Source organism: Platichthys flesus, chromosome 3 (assembly GCF_949316205.1).
Source record: "Platichthys flesus chromosome 3, fPlaFle2.1, whole genome shotgun sequence".
NCBI lineage: Eukaryota > Metazoa > Chordata > Actinopteri > Pleuronectiformes > Pleuronectidae > Platichthys > Platichthys flesus.
In genome coordinates, this window is record NC_084947.1 from 24892968 (window position 1) to 24914421 (window position 21454).

General features: G+C 40.0%; 2 protein-coding genes across 3 annotated transcripts; both read right to left on the reverse strand.

Annotated features, from left to right (window-relative positions):
• Window positions 1–372: 372 nt before the first annotated feature.
• On the reverse strand, window positions 373–6192 carry LOC133950704 (leukocyte surface antigen CD53-like). 2 transcript variants are annotated; one of them, XM_062384803.1, is made up of 8 exons: window positions 6090–6192; window positions 5308–5393; window positions 4380–4568; window positions 3363–3437; window positions 2585–2686; window positions 2367–2471; window positions 2182–2265; window positions 373–901 (listed from the first exon to the last, which is right to left on the reverse strand). In XM_062384803.1, exons 2-8 carry the CDS (start codon window positions 5368–5370, stop codon window positions 830–832), a joined length of 690 nt encoding a protein of 229 aa, XP_062240787.1. In that variant the 5' UTR covers window positions 5371–5393; window positions 6090–6192; the 3' UTR covers window positions 373–829. The 2 variants fall into 2 exon arrangements, with proteins under 2 accessions (XP_062240787.1, XP_062240786.1); XM_062384802.1 differs by lacking the exon at window positions 6090–6192 and having other exon boundaries at window positions 5308–5938.
• Window positions 6193–14522: 8330 nt separating this feature from the next.
• LOC133950838 (radial spoke head protein 4 homolog A-like) lies at window positions 14523–18269 on the reverse strand. The gene is made up of 7 exons (XM_062384980.1): window positions 18169–18269; window positions 17285–17507; window positions 16759–17037; window positions 16093–16542; window positions 15852–15993; window positions 14859–14976; window positions 14523–14751 (listed from the first exon to the last, which is right to left on the reverse strand). Exons 1-7 carry the CDS (start codon window positions 18267–18269, stop codon window positions 14523–14525), a joined length of 1542 nt encoding a protein of 513 aa, XP_062240964.1.
• Between the last annotated feature and the right edge of the window lie 3185 nt (window positions 18270–21454).

A 21454-nucleotide genomic window follows, 5' to 3' on the forward strand; every position in this document is an offset into this window, starting at 1 on the left:
TCTTTAAATAAATAAACTGTTCTGTGTTACCTGGTTGTATTTAACTTTTTCTGCTTGCTTTGCAGTTTAGTTTTTGTCTGTATTTTAAATTAACATATTTTGTCCTAAACGTTATTAACAAGGGGAAACTGAACAGATAACACAACTGGCTGACAGTTGGGAAGTGTTGATTGAACTCTCGACTCTCAAAAGAGGAAGTGGGTAAATATACAGCTCCACCACAGATCTGTGAACCGTGAGCTAAACAGGAAACGCTGAGAAGCTGTAGATGCCTCAAAATGGAGGCTACGGTATCATTTAATACTGTAAAATATATTTTATTGGTATTTTATAGGTTCGATCAAATTTGTCAGTGAAATAATGAGATGTAGATTTGTAATGTTCAAAACAATTATTCCTTATGAAATATAAGTGTAGATGTTTGACTGCACAGACACAAATATCATTTAGAACCGCCTTATCTCATCCGACCCAGTGATCTGGACCACGTATCAAATATTTTTAGCTTTACTTTCGGGTACATGAGAAAGTTAGTCAAGTAAAAAATGGAACACAATGCAGAGGTCACAACATGCTTCTGACACAATGAGATGAAAATTGTCACTGATGACCTTTAAAACTTAGCATAGAGACCGTTGTCCTTTATGTTTAAAAAAAATCAGTTTTTGTCGCCACGGAAAAGAGCCAACATTTAATCAACAGTTATATACATTTACCTATAGTAGATTTGTGAATAATAAAGCAAAAGGTTCAACTCTCTTTGAATGGCCAAATATTTTTCTGAGGGGGCCTAATCTGGTCCATAGGCCACTGTTTGCCTTCCACTGATCTACATCTTGTAGCCCAGTCCAGATCGACTTATGTGGCAGAAGAGCGTCATGGCGAAACACATCCCCAAAACCTGTCACAAACAAGAAAAGACAAATATGGAACATGACATAAACTTGTTACCTGATGTTAGGTTCTGCAATAACTCTAGAATAAACATGATTATAATGTTATTAAAGCCATTCTGTATTTATCGACCACCCTTTAGTGTCTAAATAGAACATTGACCAAACTAAAAAATATCTATTTTTACGTCAAATAAATTTGTCTATGATATCTGTCATTTTGAGTTTTAAAATAATGGTGAGACATCATGATTGACAACTGAGATTGAATTGACTGGTCGTGAATTGGCAAGACTTATACAATACAAGCTCTGCTCCATGAACACTACTGCACAGACTCTGGAACTAAATGACGTCACCAGCACAACATTGCAGTGCCACGCTCCGGGATATTTTGGCTTCATTTTTGCACCGTGGGATGTCCATGGTCATATACAGTCCTAAGTGAGGTGGGTTTATCAGAGCTATTTTACACATATCTGCTTATAGCACTACTCATTCCTCCACAAGTTCCTTTGTAGAAACTCAAAGCACAATTCATGTGCTTAGATGTTGAGTGGAGAAATAACTCTTTCCTAAAAGTTAGGAAGCTGACCCTGACAGACTCAACAACCACATTTTTTTTTGTTACTTTCTTGTTCTTATTGTTCTGGGTTTGTACCCTCAAGGTTGAATGCACTTATTCTAAGTTGCTTTGGATAAAAGCGTTATATTTAAATTAATGGAAAGCTGGGTCTGTCTTGCGAGAGGAATTTGAGTCTGTGGTGGAGGTAACAGTGAGGAGGATGCTGAGGAAACTACTCAGTATAATGAACAATGCCTCCTTCTCTTGGGACCATGGATTATATTCTGACACTTTATTACAACATGCATTATAGTGCCATATTACTCATGTGGAATAACCCCATTCACATCTGTTTTGTTTATCGTGACATTCATTTATTAGCATGTGCAATATTCTCAGTATCGTGCAATATTTTATGTCATTACATTTCAATATAAAGTGCAATATGACATATTACTAACTCCTTGAGCTTTCCTTTCTACTTACCGCCACTGTGGCAAAGTATTCGTTACACATTGTTTTATTTCATTGACAATACATTTATATATTTACTTTATTTTAATCTTCACTTGTATTTTAGACTTAATTTCTTTTTAATTAGTTTTTTCATCTTTATATTGTTCTTTGCTATAATCTTGGAGCAAGCTGGCACAATTATTTAATAATTCTTAATAAAGTATTATCTTATCTTGAATACATCCATTATGTCCACCTTTAGCTTACCTCAATCATGCAGAGGACGATGACGGAAATTCCGGTGGTAAGGAAATTGTCCTCAAACAAGGTCGTCATTTTTACCAAACAACCCTGCAAACAGAGAACATGCATTTAAGATTAAACCCAGTGTCAAAGGTGATAATATGACCTCTGACCTCTCGGTCTTAAGCCTACTTCTTTACTGTGTCTACCTTTTCCCAGTAAGGAGGGTGTGAGGTGCTGCAATTTGTCTGGCAGCAAGATTTCGGCACCTTGTCATTCCACTCCGTATAGTTTGTGACTCCACAGCAGTTAAACTGAAACAAATCATCCACAGAGAAGAAATAAACATATTTGACAAAAACAGACTGAGATCTCTATAGTTATTGAACTGAGTGGACTGTCATTATGTCTGCTCGGGCATACTCACTTTATTCTGAACCAGATCCCACGCACTCAGTGTTTGATTTCCAGTACTTCCTTTGGCTTCTTCCAAACTCTTTTTGAGATCTTCTGTTATCACTCCAGATAGCTAACAAGTGAGGTGAGAGTTGTAGGTTAAACATTCGTCAAAACGTGACTTTAAATTCCCTGTAAAAATGCACTTTTTAAACAAGTTAATATGTCCACCATATACCTTATATATGATAAAAGACATATTAGCATGGTTGAGTATTTCCAGCTTGAGGGCAAGGTCATACATTTCCAAATTTAAAGCAAATATTGTAGGTGAAAGTTAACAAAGTTGAACTCCATGTGAAGCTTCACTTCACCCCAGAATTTTTTAATCGGCCCCTCCTAAGTGAACGGGAGGCAAAGGTTCACCGCTTAAAAATTTGCATTTGTGTGATGGGCTCTGACACTTGAGTAAACAAATGACAGACTATAAAAAGCAGATTCAAACAGCCAGGGTTTGTGATGTCACAGGCCTAAGAAACCAATCCTGTCTTGTAGGTGGGTCTCAGTAGCTGGAAAAGGCTCCTCAACTTAAGGCGGTGCAATGTGGGTTAGAAGCAGGGGCGGGCCATATTACCATATTCATAAATTCCGCTTATGAAATGAGGAAGGAACATGTGAAGTTATATTTTAGTCTTGAGGGGATTTTTCTGTGACAAACCTTGTGAATATGTAATTTGAGGAACAATGCAGAGTTTTAGGGGGTTTAATAAGAACAACCTACAGTGGTACAACTGACGGATGCACCCTACCTGTTCCCCGTACCAGAGTAGCAGACATGCTGCGGTCAGCTCCACCAGCATCAGAAGGAACAGCAGCAGGAAATACTGTCAACAGAGTATATTTCAAACTATTTGCATTTCTATTTTTCTATTTTTCTATTTGACCTTCCCACATAATTGACCCAAGTTTATTGCGACTTTGGTCTAATTGTCTTGGTGTTACCCGTTAGTCTTTTTGGTGATAATAATAATTGGCACCAGGATCATTGAGATCCGGGAACCTGATGAAAAAAACATTCCAACACTTGATGCAGCCCTGCAGGACCACATATTGTGCAATCTCTTTTGGGTTGGTTACTTCAATTGTTGCTGGGCTTTTTGGCTGAGCTATAGACCATCATCTTGTTGATTGAGAGTCAATACAAAATATTTGTGAGATTTAGAGACTATATATGCTATATATATATATCCTCAGGTTTTTTTGTAGATGTGTATCATTTGAGTGTTGCACTTGTTTGTATTGGTGTGTGTCAGTGTGTGTGTGTGTGTGTTTGTGTGTGTGTGTGTGTGTGTGTGTTTGTGTGTGTGTGTGTGTGTGGTGTGTCCAAATTAACTCATAAACGCAATGACAGAGTTTTACCAAACTTCGGATTGAGGACATGGTTAGTTGTCCTAATCATGTGTGGTGCTAATAAAACCAAGGGCTCAACCGGAATATTGGTCAATAGTTTATAAGAAGAGACTTCCAATACACTTCTTTGAAAAGTACATGACAGATACATCTAGCATTTCACAAGTTTTAACACCCGCCACTACAGTGTGGATGTTTAGTTTAAACGTACTTAAAGTATGATTATGTATGGTCCAACCACAAAGGAACTCAAACAAGGTGAATACTACTACACCACAAACTGAAGCTATGTCAGATAAAATGTGTAGCATCAACAACGCTGTATTAATACCTTGAACAGGACAAGTGCTACACAATCACTTGTACTACTCATGGGGTGCATAGTTTGTGTGTCTGTGTGTGTGTGTGATTGTCACCATAAGGAGGAGACAGCGGTTCTCCTTCAGAGCACCCAGGAACCCCAGGAAGGACACGCAGGTGATGACAATGCCGCTGATAAGCAGCATGTTGGCAATGTTGACGCTAGGCAGGCTGGGGAGGAGTGCGACCATCCCGATGTTCACCAACATGTACACGCCAAAGCCCAGAACCGCCACGCCGCACAACTAACAGCAAAACAACAAGCACCACAGGTTCCTCATTACATCGTCACAGACACATCCATCTCACAGTGTCTTCATTGAGCAGCACCACTGCAACAACTACGGCTTCATTGCCTTGCTAATGGAGTACTTCTTAATTTTATTACAGCGAGACATTTTTTAGTTTTTACTCAATTATATTTATTTTATAAATTAGAAGAATTTAAAAAAATTGTCACTGCAGTGTATTTGATTTAACTCAAGCAGCTGTAATATTATATGTTTCTTACACGTGAATGCATAAAAAACCTAATCATACAATGTATAGACAATAATATAACAATAGCAACATCACCTGCGCTTCATAATGACAATCATTTGTTACTTTTGGTACATTTCCCTGATAATACTTTTATTAAACTAAAGAATCTACATCCTTCCTCCACCACTGACTTTTGTTATTAGTCTCTGAACTGTGTGCACCACTAACACTTAAAGTGGCACAATCTGAACATTTAAACCATTTATCTATTAATTTAGCCTCTTCTGCCACTTTGCTAACTAGTTTTCACATGCTCTGATATAGCAGGTTTTATTTGACAAACATGTAGATATTATTTGATCATAATTTTTATATTACACGCTGAGCTATACCAGAGTGTTTGCCCATAGCACCTGGTCCTCGTAAAAAATTCCTACCTGGTTGATACAAAAATGGAAACTAACAACATGTAACATCTGTGAATGAGATGCAGATACTTACAAAACAAAGGAAGTTGGCGACACACATGGTGTATTTTAAAAACTTGAGACATCGTTGAGCCATAATGTGACACCCTCTGACCAGACCTGCAAAACAAAACATAAACAGACAAAGCCAAAACTACTGACTGACTGATCCACACTCAAAAGCTGCTTTTACTCTTTGTTTCTGTTTGTGTGTGTGTGTGTGTGTGTGTTTGTGTGTGTGTTTGTGTGTGTGTGTGTGTGTGTGTGCGTGCGCATGGGTGTGTGTGTGTGTGCGTGTGTTTGTGTGTGTGTGTGTCTTAAAGTTGACCAACATCATGTTCACACTGAATGTAGACGTGATGCTGACACATCTCACTTCCTGTGTTTCCGCTCAGTTTACAGGAAGAAAGTACATTTCATATGCATTCTATATTTATTAACAACGTTAATACGGATGTTGCTGATGACATCACTGGGGTGTGGTGTTCTGTGGAATTATCGGAACTTCCTCAAAAATAGAATGAATATGTTTAAAACTTCAGTTTTTTGTTTTGATAAAGAAGAATAACAACTCTAAATAATTGTTCTAATACTTGCTATTGATATTTAGGATTAAAAGACAGCTGTGTTGGATTAGTTGTTTTTATTTTCAGATTCTTCTACAGTCTTTTTTCACAAGTAATCTCATGAGATATAAGATCAACTAAATTTATATAAATTAAATTTAAATAAAAGAAGAATCTATTATCTGTTAAGCATTGTATTTATAACACGTCTGATGTTCTAAAAGGAAAATAAATTAAGTTACAGTCTTACCTGCTTAGAAGAATAATCTGTATCTGAATAGTCTGCCTGCGTTCTGACAGTGTTGCAAACTTTTCTGCTGCTGCTGTTCACACTTCCCCTTCTCATAGTGCCGCCCCTAATGGGGCTTTCAGCAGCGGTTCTCACTTCCTGTTTTCAACATGAACACCATGGCAAATGTCTGATTCACAACGAGCAGTTGAGGGCGACCCAAAATAACAGCACCATTATAAGAAGGTGCACATCTGTGATGCACTGATTATACTTAGACGAGATGTGTGTTCAGAATTAAAGCTTCACTAAAAGAGGCCGACATGGTCAAAAGCTGTGCTGTTTATATAACTTAATATTAGAATAACTCAAAAGCAAAAATGTCCCTGAACCAGAAGAACACTTCACAATGGTGTTTGAATTCTGTTCAGACTCATGGTGCTTGTGTTGATGGTTAGGAAATTTTATGTAATGACGAACAATTATTTGTATGGCTTATGAAAAATATGCAGATACTAAGATATTATTAGGTTATTTGTATCATTGTGTGTTGCAATTGTTTGTCTGTGATTTTTGCCGCCTTGGAAGACGTAAAAGTGTTGTACCTGAGTGGCGTGCGGTTCTCAGCATATTATAAGAGTTTATCAAACTTGGTCACCTAGTCTCATATTTATGCAGTATTCATGTGTTATGGAGTCAAAAAAACTCACCAAAATGTAAATGATTGTCATTGAAAAAATATATATGTATAATGAAATCTGGTACAAGGCCAGTTAGAATCAGAATCAGAATCAGAATTATTTTTATTGCCATGTATATTTGCATATATTGGAAATTAGTATAAGTAATGGAGATAAATCATGTGCGACGTGGGAGGGGGGGGGGGGGGGGGGGCTTGTTTGTGAGCCCAACTGCCATGGGGAAACAACTGTTCAGGTGGTGCAAGGTTTTAGTCCTGATAGCCCGGAACCTTTTGCCGGATGGGAGTCTCTGGAATAGGTGGTGACAGAGATGGGAAGGACCAGCAATGATCTTGCCTGCTCTCTTACTGGTCCTGGAGTGGAACTGGTCTAGGAGAGCCGGCAGGACACAGCCAATGACCTTCTCAGCTGACTGAATGATCCGCTGCAGTCTGCCCTTGTCCTTTGCAGTGGAGGCAGCAAACCAGACGGTAATTGATGCAGTGAGGATGGACTCAATGATGGCTGTTTAGAACTCAACCATCACTTTCCGCGGCATGCTGAATTTTTTCAGTTGCCGCAGGAAAAACATCCTCTGCTGGGCCTTCTTGATGGTGGAGGTGATGTTCTCCGTCCACCTCAGGTCCTGTGCGATGATCGTCCCCAGGAATCTGAAAGACTCCACTGTTTTAACTGGGGAGTCGTACATGGTGAGGGCGGCGGTTTGGGCTGGGCTCCTCCTGAAGTCTGCTAAAACTCAGCATGAACTGAGTTTTAACTGCGCCAGTGTGTTTGTTCACACACTATTATGGCCAGTATCCAAGCCGAGTAGTGAACATTGTCTACCGTGACAACACAGAACAATTGAGCTTCTAGTTTCAACAACAAAGGTACTTGAACCCCTAAGATACTGAATAGAAAATGTCTTTACTCACATCATACACTTAGATCTGTCTTGGTCAATTGTTGGTCTTGTTTTTTTTCAGCAAGTGTCCACAAAGTAATTCAAAATGGACATACATTTTTAACAAGCTGGCTGGGAATATTAAAGGGTATAGAGGACATGACTAGTTATAGCACCGTTGTAATGGTTTCAACCCTATATCGGAAGAAATGTACACCACAGCCAGCATTTCAGTTTTTTCTGGCAGCACTACAGTGATGATATTTGTGTAAATTGAGTGATATTCAACCACAAAGGGCCTCAAACTTCATCATCAATTTATTTATTTGTGTCGTAAAATAGGATTAAGGCAAAACATGGGAAAGGGGATTAATTCAGATAGGGATACTTTTGGGAGAACACTTGAACCATTCAGAAAACCTTGGGCTAAACCATCGTTTAAATAATTAACAAAATAACTTTTTGGGTTCCTCTTTAGATCTTTGCCAAGCTGTGATACATAAGTCACGTATCTTTTAAGAGTGTGCTGCGAGGGCACATAGGCCTGGGGTGGCCATTTCCGCAATAACTGCAAGGATTTGATTGCGAGCTGAGGAAACGCTGCAGCAGTGGGTGAAAAAAAAGACGCGCAGTGAAGTTGTAGGAACTGCAGTTCCCAGAATTCTGTGTGTCGAGACATCGGTTGGCAGCACTCTACCTAATGTGCTCAGGGCTAAAACAGCAGACAGCCCTAGAGGCGATATTGAAGTTTGTGGGGAGTGCGTCATTTCCTGTTTTCTTGCCACTGGTGGTGGTCGCTCTGCGAATTAGCTCCGCTGCTAAACACAACTGTTTCCCTGTAGCACTACGGCTAAAATCACCGGTCTGTAGTTAAACACTCGCACATACCAACGCTTATTCTATCGTGCTTAGTGATTCTGTGTTCTGTCTGAGCTCACCTTCGTAGCTATATAGCAGCGATGTCTTCTCTCTCTCCCTGTTGCTCTACTGCTCTCTCTTGCTCCGAGTGTCTAATGTTTACCTACTCCTCTGCCTCCCTTAACAGTAGTGGTACATGTAATAAATGTAGTGTGTTGATAGCGATGGAGGCGAGGCTTAGCGACTTAGAAGCTCGGCTCAGCAGCTTAGAAACTCCGTTAGCTGTAGTTAGCCGGCTCCCGCTAGCCGCGGAGCCACCTAGCTTAGCACGTAGCTTAGCCTTAACGAGCAGTCCCCAGACTAGTCCCGTGCAGCCGGGAGCCCAGGGCAGATGGGTGACGTTCCAGAGGGGGCATAGTGCTAGACTTAGAAAGCCCACGATTAAAGAGCCACCAGCTCACGTTTCAAATAGATTCTCTCCACTCAGCGAGGCACCCGCTGATAAACAAACTCTGATTATTGGCGACTCGGTTCTGAGAAACGTCAGGTTAGCGACACCAGCGACCATAGTTAATTGTATCCCAGGGGCCAGAGCCGGCGACATCGAATCTAAACTTAAGTTAATGGCTAAATCTAAAAAAGGTAAATACAATAAAATCGTAATTCACGCCGGCAGCAACGACTCCCGGCTTCGTATGTCGGAGGTCACTAAATTGAATGTTGAGTCGGTGTGTGCTTTTGCTAAAACGATGTCGGACACAGTAGTTTTCTCTGGCCCGCTCCCTAACACAACAGGTGATGACATGTTTAGCCGCATGTTGTCTTTTAACCGCTGGCTGTCGAGGTGGTGTCCTGTAAACGGCGTGGGCTTTATAGATAATTGGCTAACTTTTTTGAGAAAACCTGGTCTTGTTAGGAGAGACGGCGTTCATCCCACTTGGGATGGAGCAGCTCTCTTATCTAGGAATATTACTAAGTCTATAACATGACAACCCATAGTTGGGACCAGGAAGCAGAGCTGCAGTGCTAAACACTTCTCTGCGCTCCCTCTGGATCAGTCACAAAACCCCATAGAGATTGTGTCTGTTCACCGTCCGATTAAATTATTGAAATTAAACAATAATAGAACGAGAACTCCACACAAAAATTTAATACAAATTAAAACAACCTCTGAAACAATACAGGAAACCCAGACTTTTAAATGTGGTCTTTTAAACATTAGATCACTGGAAAAAAAGGCTCTTTTAGTTAATGAAATAGTCTCTGATTACAACATAGATTTATTGTCCCTCACTGAGACGTGGCTGCATCCTGATGATTATGTCAGTCTAAATGAATCTACTCCCCCCAGTCATATCAATTCACAGGTTCCTAGAGAAATTGGGCGAGGAGGTGGAGTTGCTGCTATTTTTAACTCCAGTCTATCAATTAATCCTAAACCTAAACTCAGCTACAAGTCATTTGAATGTCTGGTTCTTAGTCTTCCACGCCAATCAAGGAACCACCAACAGCCAATCATATTTGCCGTAGTTTACCGTGCCCCCAGGGCTTATACTGAATTTTTAAAGGAATTCCCTGAGTTTTTATCAAACTTAGTCCTAAAGACCAATAAAATTATTATTGTTGGTGACTTTAATATTCATGTTGATAATAATAAAGATTGCCTTAGCGTAGCATTTATTTCAATACTAGACTCTATTGGTTTCAGTCAGTGTGTGCACAAACCTACTCATTGTGGTAACCACACACTTGACCTTGTATTATCGTACGGTGTCGCAATTGAAAATTTAACAGTACTTCCGCGCAATCCAGTTCTATCAGACCATAATTTAATAACCTTTGATTTTTCAATAACTGAATATATGCCACTAATAAAAAATTCATTTTCTAGATGTCTACCTGATAGTGCTGTAGCTAAATTTAAGGAAATAATCCCAATTACATTTAAACCCGTATTAGCAGTAGATATAAACAACAAATTCTTTAAAACCCTGAGCTCCATTGAGATCGACCACCTCGTCGATAGCTCTGCAGACTCATTACGATTAACATTAGACTCAATAGCGCCTCTAAAAAAGAAAAATGTCAAACATAGTAAATTAGCTCCGTGGTATAATTCCCAGACAAATGAGTTAAAACAATTATCAAGAAAACTAGAAAGGAAGTGGCGCTCCAGCAACAATGTTGAAAACCTCATAGACTGGAAGAATAGTGTTAAAGAATATAAAAAGGCTCTCCACAAAGTAAGAGCCGCCTACTATTCAAAACTAATAGAAGAGAATAAAAATAACCCCAGGTTTCTCTTCTGCACTGTAGCCAGGCTGACAGAGAGTCACACCTCCACCGAACCCAGTATTCCTCCATCCCTAAATAGCAATATCTTTATGACCTTTTTTAATGATAAAATTCAAACTATTAGAAATAAAATCAACCATCTCCTGCCCTCAATTGGCACTAATACCCTCCCAACAACAGAGATCTCAGAAACGGCTGAGAATCCTACCCATTACTTAGACAGCTTCTCTCTGATCACCCGTGATCAGTTTACCAAATTAATCTCAGGTTCTAAACCAACAACCTGTATCTTAGATCCCATTCCTACCAACTTACTTAAAGACATTCTGCCCCTAATTGATAGTTCGTTACTTAACATTATCAATCTGTCATTATCATCAGGTTATGTACCACAGTCTTTTAAAATAGCTGTCATCAAACCCCTACTCAAAAAACCCACCCTAGACCCAGAGGTTTTAGCCAATTACAGACCAATATCTAACCTCTCCTTCATTTCTAAAATCTTAGAAAAAGTGGTAGCCAATCAGCTGTGTGAGTTTCTCCAGGAAAATAATATATATGAAGACTTTCAATCGGGGTTTAGAGCCAATCACAGTACAGAGACAGCCTTGGCAAAAGTCACTAATGACCTTTTAATAGCCTCAGATCAGGGACTTGTGTCTGTCCTCGTTCTGTTAGATCTCAGTGCAGCATTCGACACAATTGACCATCAAATTTTATTACAAAGACTAAAACAGTTAATTAACATTAATGGAACCGCCCTTAACTGGTTTAAATCGTATTTTTCTGATCGCTCCCAATTTGTGCAAATTAATGATGAGTCATCTGTGCGCACCAAAGTTAATCATGGTGTTCCACAGGGCTCTGTGCTCGGCCCAATTTTATTCTCATTATATATGCTTCCACTAGGAAACATTATCAGGACACACTCGGTAAATTTCCACTGCTATGCGGATGACACCCAGTTATATTTGTCAATAAAACCTGAACAAAGTAATCAATTAACTAAACTTCGAACATGTCTCAAGGACATAAAAACCTGGATGACCCGCAATTTTCTCTTATTAAACTCAGACAAAACAGAGGTTATAATACTTGGCCCCAAACACCTTAGAGATGCATTATCTAATGATATAGCTGCGCTAGACGACATTGCCCTTGCTTCCAATGAAACAGTCAGGAACTTGGGAGTGATCTTCGATCCTGATTTATCCTTTAATAGTCACTTAAAACAAATTTCTAGGACCGCTTTTTTCCACTTGCGTAATATTTCAAAAATTAGACATGTCCTTTCACAAAAAGATGCAGAAAAACTAGTCCACGCCTTTGTTACATCGAGACTGGACTATTGTAATTCATTATTATCAGGCTCCAGCAGGAAGTCGTTAAAGACTCTACAGCTTGTCCAAAATGCTGCAGCACGTGTCCTGACGAGAACAAAGAGAAGAGAGCACATTTCTCCAATATTAGCATCGCTACACTGGCTTCCAGTTAAATCTAGAATAGAATTTAAAATTCTCCTCCTCACCTTCAAGGCCCTTAATAATATAGCGCCTTTATACCTTAAAGAACTGTTAATACCTTATAAACCCACTAGAGCACTCCGCTCCCAGAATTCAAGCCTACTTGTCGTCCCTAAATTCTCTAAAAGTAGAGTAGGAGCCAGAGCTTTTAGCCATCAAGCCCCTCGGCTGTGGAATAATCTACCACTTTCAGTTCGGGAGGCAGTCACCATCTGTTCGTTTAAAAGTAGGCTCAAAACCTTTCTTTTTGATAAAGCTTATAGTTAGAGCTAATTAGTGCGCCAGAACGTTACTTGTTCTATTTTATGACACATGACACACGGAGCTTCTCTTTCCAGCTTCTCCTTCCTCTTCTCCATCCCTATCCCCCTTCCCCGGAATCCCTTTGCTTTATCACCCGCAGATCCAGGGCCTCTGTGGCCGCACCATGGATTACGGTTTGTGGATCGCGCACCGGGGGTCGCGGTGTTGGATCCAGTGTGGCGGATTCTGAGTCATGTGGGCTGATCGTGGTGCTGGTGGCGGACCCTGTGTCGCGTTGGCATTGGGCACGGGCGGTGGACCAGGACCGCAGTGGTGGCTTGTGATGGGTCCTCCTGGTGGGCGGCGGTGGACGGTGACTGAGGACTGAAGTGGCGTCTGGTCTGGATGGTGGATCGTGGTCTAGATGGTTGCTGAGCATGGACTGTGCTTCATCAATGCTGCTAGAGACTTTGATTATTGCTGATGTTCTCCTGCACGTGGCATCTATTGCACTTCTGTCCGTCCTGGGAGAGGGATCCCTCACATGTGGCTCTCTCTGAGGTTTCTACATATTTTTACCCTGTTAAAAGGGTTTTTTGTAGTTTTTCCTTACTCTTGCTGAGGGTTAAGGACAGAGGATGTCACACCCTGTTAAAGCCCTATGAGATGAATTGTAATTTGTGAATATGGGCTATACAAATAAAATTTGATTGAATTTGATTGATTGTCTCTGTTCGACCCGTACATGGAGGACCGAGTCTTCATCCCTCTGTTTGAGCTTGCTCAATGCTAGCCTGAGCGGCCAGCGCTAGCCCGAGCAGCCGCACCAGCTTAGCGGAGACTGCTGCACTGTGTGTCTTTTTCGATGTAGCTTTTTAAGGGGCAAAGGAAATAGTGGCAGGAGAAAAGCACGGCAAACCCCCTAATGAAACATAGTTTATATAACTTTATATCAGAAAGGCTCTAACATGACATAAACCAAATATGAAGCTTGGTCCATAATAATCAGCAAGTGTCAATGGGGTCCTTGCACTATCGTGCTCCCCCCTCTGCCCTCTGACCAGTGCAAGTGGGGGTCAGCTGTGGGGCTGACCCCCACTTAGGAATTGTGATGCTTTATCTGGGTTCACATACACTGCTATTATTTTATTTGGAAAAATAATAATTAATAATATTAATTGGGCTAAAACATTTTCTAACAAAATCCTACTTCATTGTGGAATATTAGTCCCCACCACATTTTCTCTCAATTAGGTTGCCTTGTAAACTCCCTGTAAAGCGACCCACTTTCCAGAGGTAGGTTTTTCTCGCCTGGTCTCTGATATACAAGCACGCCTTCTCGCTACACAGCTATCTAATATATATAATAATAAAGACATTCTGTTCAAGAACAAATCTCTTGGGCCCTATGGAGAAAATTATATCGAATAATACATTTCCTTTTTCTTTAAGGTTTGGAAACTCATTTCAGCTTAATTCAATCAGCAGTCTTCTTCTTCTGCCTTTGTTGGAACATAGTGTTTCTTGGTATAATGCCACCACATTTAGATCAGTGGAACATTGTTGAAATCATTTTGTGTCAGTACGTCACCCCATGTATGTTTTAGGCTAGAGCATTCTAGTGACCAGTTAGATATGTCAGAATGAAGGTGTGCATGTGGATCCAAAATGCAGAAATATGTAAGATATAAAAAAGCCTCCTTTAATGAAGGTGAAGGTCATTTAAAAAAAAACCACAGGAATCTAGAAAAGACTCAAACAAGGCTAAACGGATAAACATAGAAACAATAAAAACGGGAACGCCCATCTTGACGTGACTGGACCCACATGTGAAACATTGTTTCATTAAGCTATGAGTGTTCAAGCCAACTAAAGTGATTTACTGGCCAATGCCTAATAAATAAAAACTGAAAAGTCAAACTTAGATTTTTTTAAATGTGTAACTATTTTCTCAGTCATCATCTTCATCCTCTCCATCTGTGTCCTCCAACTCCTCCTGGGCAGCTTGCTCCTCTTCCAAAGTTTCTTTCAGCGCCAGTTCCTCCTCCGGCGTTGGGTCCAGTGCCTCTGTGATTTCTGGACCGCTTGGATATTCTGTCTGTGGTTGTGGTGGGACAGATGGGCTGTACCCTTCCCCGACATACTTCAGGCCCCATCCAATATAGATGTTGTCAAACTTCCTAAATTAAGAGACAGCAGATGGTTGTTTGTAAATTACAATATCGCTTTCAGTATACTGAGAGAAAACAGATTCAGGAGGTCAGAGTATCCTAATCCTTTGACTTACTTTTCACAAGAATATGAGATTGCCCCCGGCCAGAGGTTAGAATGCAGCACAGCTATTGCATACTGAGGGATGCGAGTGGAGGACAACCTTGAGCTCCAGGGAGGGGTGCTGAATATTTCTGAGACAAGATAAAGTTGGTGTTTGGATTATTGTGTAAAACAAGCTCTGTGATAAAACACAAGTTTATGATATTAACATGTATTTATCAGGTATTTACTGATGTATTTTTATTTGTAGAATTACAACATGAACATGTCTTGAGCTTGTGTTAACCAAAGACCTTTTTAAAACATCTAAACAAAAAACCTTTGACTTTGGAGGGAGGGAAAGGGAAGTGCAAAAATGCGAAAACATAAACACATGTCCTAGAGAGCATAATGCTACTGACAAGAAAACTTTGAGGTTGGTTGAGAAGACATTACAACAGTCAATGTTAAGTGTAAGAGTGACTACAATCAGTTCATTTAGAGGTTCAGTGTGTAGAATTTAGTGACATCTAGTGGAAAAGTTTCATGTGGCAGCTGAATATAATGTCAAAGATGTGCATTGATATTTTACAGTTTAAATAACCTTTCACATCATGTAACAGTTTCAAATAGCCAAGCTGATCTACTTGGCTGCATGATAAGAATAGAGCAGGGGTTAGCGGCATGCAGTGTATGGTTAAGTTTGTTAGAGGAAGAAAAGGCACTTATTTTGATTGGGTAGTAACACTATACTGTTTCAATGTGAATAGGTTGAAAATGTTGTGACAATTGTATGTCGAAGGTTGAAAGCACGATAGCAACCTTATCTTTGATTGTTGTTAAATTCTAAAATGTTCATCATCAGATCAGAATTTATACCCTCCTGACCCCTCTCTCTGGGTCCTACCAGCTTGACAGTCAAAGGACACTTATCACAGAGTGTGGTTCGGGATTTACAATGTATTTTCAAACATTTAACATACCCCTTCCTAGTTTGGCAGAACAATGATCAAAGACAAAGACTGACCCTCATCTTGAGAAAGGGAAGTGAGCAGAGGGGGCCCATCTTCGTGCTCAGGTTCATCAGCCTCCTCTTCTTTCTCCTCAGCCTCTCCTTCGTCAATCGAGTCCTCTGGTTCCACGGTCATGTTCATCCAAGTACAACGGCCCTGAAACAGTTCACATTCACATGTTAAATAAGCATACACATACAACAGCCGAGAGAATGGTACTTGCTTTCAAGAGCTTGCTTTTGAGCAGACTAGTACCTGCGGCAGGATGTGCTTAATATGATGAACCCAGTTGGACAGAGACTGAGCCATCTTAGCAGCTGGAATGCATTTGAAATAAGGATTCACTTCATAGCTGTCTCGTGTTTCCTCATCTTCCTCATCACTTTCTTCCTCCACAGTCTGGAAGAAGCCCCGGGGGCTGACCTGTGAGGTAGCAGAGATCCGAGCAATCTGTGCTCTCAGGTAGTTGGCTTCATTCCCGGGGAAAGGTGGGTAGCTGTTAATTGGTGAGTCCAGCTTCCCAGTGAAGAATTTAGGAATCTGGCGAGCAACAACGATCTGGACAGGACTGACTGACGGCAGCTTCACCCAAGGAAGACCAGGATCTTTACAAACATAGTAAACAAACTTGTTAACGCCTGTTCCCACGGGCTCCTTAGGCAATACTCGTGGGGGTTTAGCCTTCGACTGAGGAAGAGGATCCATCTGAAAATATAACCATCAAAGACCAGAAAGATTTATATCATTTTTTTATCTTCAAAATAAAGTTGTTGGTGAAAATATGTGTTAAGATACAAAGCAGAAAACATTCTGTATGAGTAAAACTCAAAGTCCTCGTTCTCTCTGCACCTGTGGCAGATACTCTCTGAGAATTAATGAGGATTTTCTGGTACATTGATTGGCTATGTTCTAATTCCTCACCTCATTCTCGTCATGATCCTGAGTCTCTGCCTCTCTCTCCTTTTCCTCAGAGATCTGCTCTTCCTCCTCCTCCCCCTCTCTGCTCTCAGTTTCAGCAACTATATAGTTGCTCTCTAACCCCAGAATCTTCCCCCACAGTCTGCAGCGCAGGAGCTCCTGCGACTCAACAAGCTGCTTGAGCGCGAGAAAAATCATCTGCATCTCCTCTCTGCCCAGACCAGCTCCAGCCTGCTCCAGGTAGAAGCCAATCTCATTCAAATTAGGAAGAGGGTAACCCTCCTGGTGAAGACAAATAACCACAGTCATAATATGAATATTTAGCTTCATATAGATATCAGTCAGATTAATAAAATATTCTTCTCATATATTTTCAGGTGACAATGAAAGTGTCTGCCACCTGCCACCAATGAAAGTATGTAGCATGGTTTCATAGGATGTCTAAAAAACGGTTACAAATTAAATTAAATTCCATTTCACCATCATACTGCTAAGACAAATGGACAATTTAATTGTATGTAGCCAATACCAGCTCATCCTCCTGCTCACTGTCCTCTGGCTGACGAAAAAGATGAAGATGCTGTTCAGCCAGCAGCTCAGCAGCTGTAGTGTGTGGCAGGTCTCGCAGGGTGCTTTGCTTGTCTTCAAACAAAGACCGCTTCAAGTCACGACTAATATCCTCGATCACGTCCACCGCATCCTGTGGCTGCTCATCCATCACCTTTGTTAGTAACCTGGTCAGGTGGTCATAGCTGGAACAGAAAAGAGCGACACCAGTTCCTGAGCATTGGATCATCCATTGGTCATTAAAGAGAAAAAGCCCACATAAATTATATTCTCACATATAATTGACCTTTTCCTCAGAGACTGGTATAAATTTCCAGTTCAGTGAGAGTGTAGCTTCATATTGACGTCACTTTGCAAAATCAGTTGATCTGATTTACTGCTGACAACCACCACTTTGTGTGCAGCAGGTTTCCTGGTTTATCAGGACACCTCTACTGAGAAAAATCTTTAACACTGCAGTGCAACTACGTAAATTGATTAATTGACAAGAAAATCAATAAAAATTATATTTTGAAAATAGACTAAATGTTTACATAGTTTAATAGGGTATTTGCTGTTATTTCTCCAATATGAGGCTCTCTGTTGTCAATGCTGAACACAGTTATCCAGATAACTGTAGAGGAGGGAGTAACCCTGCCTCTTTGAAAAGGCTGTTGAATGAAGCCAACTTTTAACTATATCCGAAATTGAATTAAATATTTGGCAGTTGTTCAGGTATGGAAATATATGTTTTTGGGAGCCAAAACAACTTCTACAGTGTTTTGATCTTGCTAGTGGGCTAGTACAGTTGTTTACATGAAGTTCACAGATTCTACCAAAGCTAACAACAGTACAAGGGGTACTTACAGGTTCAGGCCGCTCTTCGTGCTCTGTTTCAACAGCATAGTCTTTAACATGGCAGCTTCCTGCAGCATGTGCTCATGGCTGCTGTTCTGCTTTCTCTCCATCCTTCACTCACTGTGTTTCTTTCACTTTTGGAACAATGTCTTGGGTCGGCCACGAACACTGGAAAACAGCAAGACAGCGTAGAGTCAAACATCCCTGGTCAAACTTCACTAATATGGGGAGGATTTTGACGTAATGGAATGATCACAAGTGAAGCCATAGAAGTTCATTGAAGTATGGTGATTGTTGATTTGTCTTCGATTTGTATATTTATTTGCTATATCTATTATCCATGTTTAAGCAATATTTGGCAATGTTTGCCTTGATGCCCCTCTGACACTGCTTTATTTTTTGTACCAGTTCTGGGTGTTTAATATCCACTTATTTTTAAAATACCTTATTCCTCTTGCCAAAAAGTAATTCCAGCTCTGTTTGGGGTACTTCTTCTTGGCTGTTCGTCTTATTAGCAGGATCACCCAGTCCTTTAAACCTTCTGAATTCCCTTTTTTGAATTTTTTCCTGTAATCTGTTTCTTTAGATTTTAATAATTGCCTTTAATATCTTTGATGTCTTTAATGAATAGGTCTAACCATAACCCTAAATTGAATGGGCCCAGTAATATGAGTGATTATAATGACACCATGGCTTTGAATTGAATAAATTAATTGAATAAATGAATGAATGATGTTTGTGATTCCAATTCAGAAATTATGAATTTATTAATATGGTTTCTGTCTTTATGATACAATGGTGGCGTCAAAAGGGAAAGTGGAAACAAATTTTGCAGAGGGTTGTGATGTGACTGTTCCTAAGTTTACTAGGGACATCATGTTACACGTACAATATGGAAAACATTTTAATAATTTTATCAAAAAATAAAAAAAATGTCCATAGTGCTGGGCTTCAGGCAGTTTCTTTTTTTTAGCAAAAAAATGCACAATAAAGTATCAAGTCCACAAAATGTGAGGGGGGGGGGGGGGGTCGGGGGATCCAATGCGTTTCGCTGCCCCTTATATTTTTTTATATTGCGAGGCTTTGAACGTCACCACATACGTCATCAACACAAGCTCGATACGCGCTTCACAAAAATCTTCCTGGCTTACAAGAGGCATGCTTCAAAGCCTCGACCCTGAAGGAGACATCACTAATATTTTAAATTTAGTCTATGTAATATAAGATGAAGAAGAAACTCTATCTGCTGATGAAAACAGTGAGATAAAGATCAGGAAGAAAATATAAGGAAAACCTGGGTACTGTAGCGATGACAGCCTCTCAAAAGGATATGTGCCAACCCTGGAAACCCATGATGACTCCAAAAGTGAAAGAAAGATGTACAGCCATTGCTGAGATAAAAGCACCAGAACCCCTTTTACACAACCATTTCCAGTGACTATGCTTGTCGCCCGCCAGAGACTGCCGTGAATTGGTTGTATCGAGACACCTCTATCAACATAGCCCGGGACTGGAGTCGAGTGTACTGCAGAGATGTCAGCCTCTCAAGAGCAGCAGGTGGAAAACACAGGAACATGTGCCAACCGTGGAAACCCAGTTTTGTCCTGCATGATGACTCCAACAGTGAAAGAGCTAAGACCATCTTTGAGAAAAAAGCATCCCAACAGGAGCTGGCCCGGAATGAGCCATATCATGACAATTCCTTCAACACAGCCCTTCTTTCTTGAATACAGTAGGTGACGGTAATGCACCTTGATGTGGGTTGCCACCCGCCAATAAACTGACGTGGAAGAAGAAGACGAAGAAGAAGCGCTCAACCAATAGTGCCTCAATTGTGATCGTTTGGTTCACAAATACATATCTTTGGTATCACTGTGTAAATAAACTTAAATTGAACACAATTTTATTTTTAAAGCGCAAAATCATTATATACATTATCTTAAAGCACTTTACATAGAAGGTTAAGACCTTTAAAATTATAAAGAAACCCAAATAGTTCCCACAATGAGTGAGCACTTTGGCGACAGTGGAGAGAACAAAACGTTTTTCTTGCTGAAACGAGTGGTTTGCTGCAGCCTGGAGAATCAAGTTTCATCCAGTTTCATCCTAGGAAATGGATACACAATTTTTTTCAAACACTACCAAAAAGCATTAAAGAGTCAAAATAAAAAGATTTCCCGGTTATTAGTGCTCCCTTCAGATTTTAACATTCAAGGACAATGATGACAATAATAAAATTCTTATAGTCATAGCTACCTCTTAAATAATTTTTTTTATACCACAGCTTGGTTGAAATTACTTTTCTGACGTGTTACTTAAAACTTGGAAAAACAGTCAACAAAATGAGGTTCAACTAAAACGCCTGTCTGAAGAATACTCAAAGTAATTGAAAGCTGTTCTTGACGCCATTGAGGAATCTGTTCACATTCGGCATAAATATTCACCTGGATTAAATCATTTAATTTTGGTCTCTATGGAGGCTGACATGTTTTTAGTCCTCCAAACTGTACAAACTATTCACCATTTGAGTTTTTCTGGGATCCAAAGGTTCTCCTTCATGTTTGTAAGGGGATGGTGAAGTGAGGGGTATTCAGCTGCAACATGCAACTTCACCACTAGATGTCCCTAAACTCTACACACTGAACCTTTAAACTCTGGCTGTGATAATCTGGTATAATTCACTACCTGTTTTATTTTGTTGTCACGGTTCTTGTGTATGGTGTCTGCTTTTAGTTCCTGTAGTTCCCCACACACCTGTACCTTGTTTGTAATTAAGCTTGCCCTATTTATACCCTGTGTTAACACTTACCCTCTGTCAGATTGTCGTCGACTCCTTTGTGTGCACATGCTTTCAAGCTTTAATTTCCTTGTGTTTGCTTGCCTGGTTTTTGACTGCCCGGATTACGGATTTTGTGCTTTTACCCTAATTGGACTTGTTTGCTTTGTTTGATTGCTTTCCTGTGTATGACCTTTGAAATGTTGGATTGGATTAAAGTTTTATTTTGAACTTTTGTTTTTGTCTCCCTTGCTTCCTTCTGCATCCGAGTCCCAGCTTTGTACAGAAGTGTCTCAATGGCAGCAATTAATTCAGTAGTAAACAACAGTGTGTTGACAAAGTTAATAGCTCAGATCTAAGAAAAAAACAACATGATAAGATGGGTCAAGTTTGATGATTATTAACTTACTACAAGGTTTCTCTTTCAACTTATATGAATACAAAATGTATGATTCTTAATTGGCATTGCACAGATGCAGGTGTAGTAGTAGTATACACTACACAGGCAACAATAAAAAC

Excerpts from the sequence above, each read along its gene's own strand:
- LOC133950704 (XM_062384802.1), bottom strand. The coding sequence starts at position 5,409 with ATGTTTTGTTTTGCAGGTCTGGTCAGAGGGTGTCACATTATGGCTCAA. Across the intron at positions 4,569-5,307 it reads TCGCCAACTTCCTTTGTTTT|TTGTGCGGCGTGGCGGTTCT; the intron begins GTAAGTATCTGC and ends TTTTGCTGTTAG. Across the intron at positions 3,438-4,379 it reads ACCGCTGTCTCCTCCTTATG|TATTTCCTGCTGCTGTTCCT; the intron begins GTGACAATCACA and ends CTCTGTTGACAG.
- LOC133950838 (XM_062384980.1), bottom strand. The coding sequence starts at position 18,269 with ATGGAGAGAAAGCAGAACAGCAGCCATGAGCACATGCTGCAGGAAGCT. Across the intron at positions 17,038-17,284 it reads GTGAGCAGGAGGATGAGCTG|GAGGGTTACCCTCTTCCTAA; the intron begins GTATTGGCTACA and ends TGTCTTCACCAG. Across the intron at positions 15,994-16,092 it reads TTAAGCACATCCTGCCGCAG|GGCCGTTGTACTTGGATGAA; the intron begins GTACTAGTCTGC and ends GAACTGTTTCAG.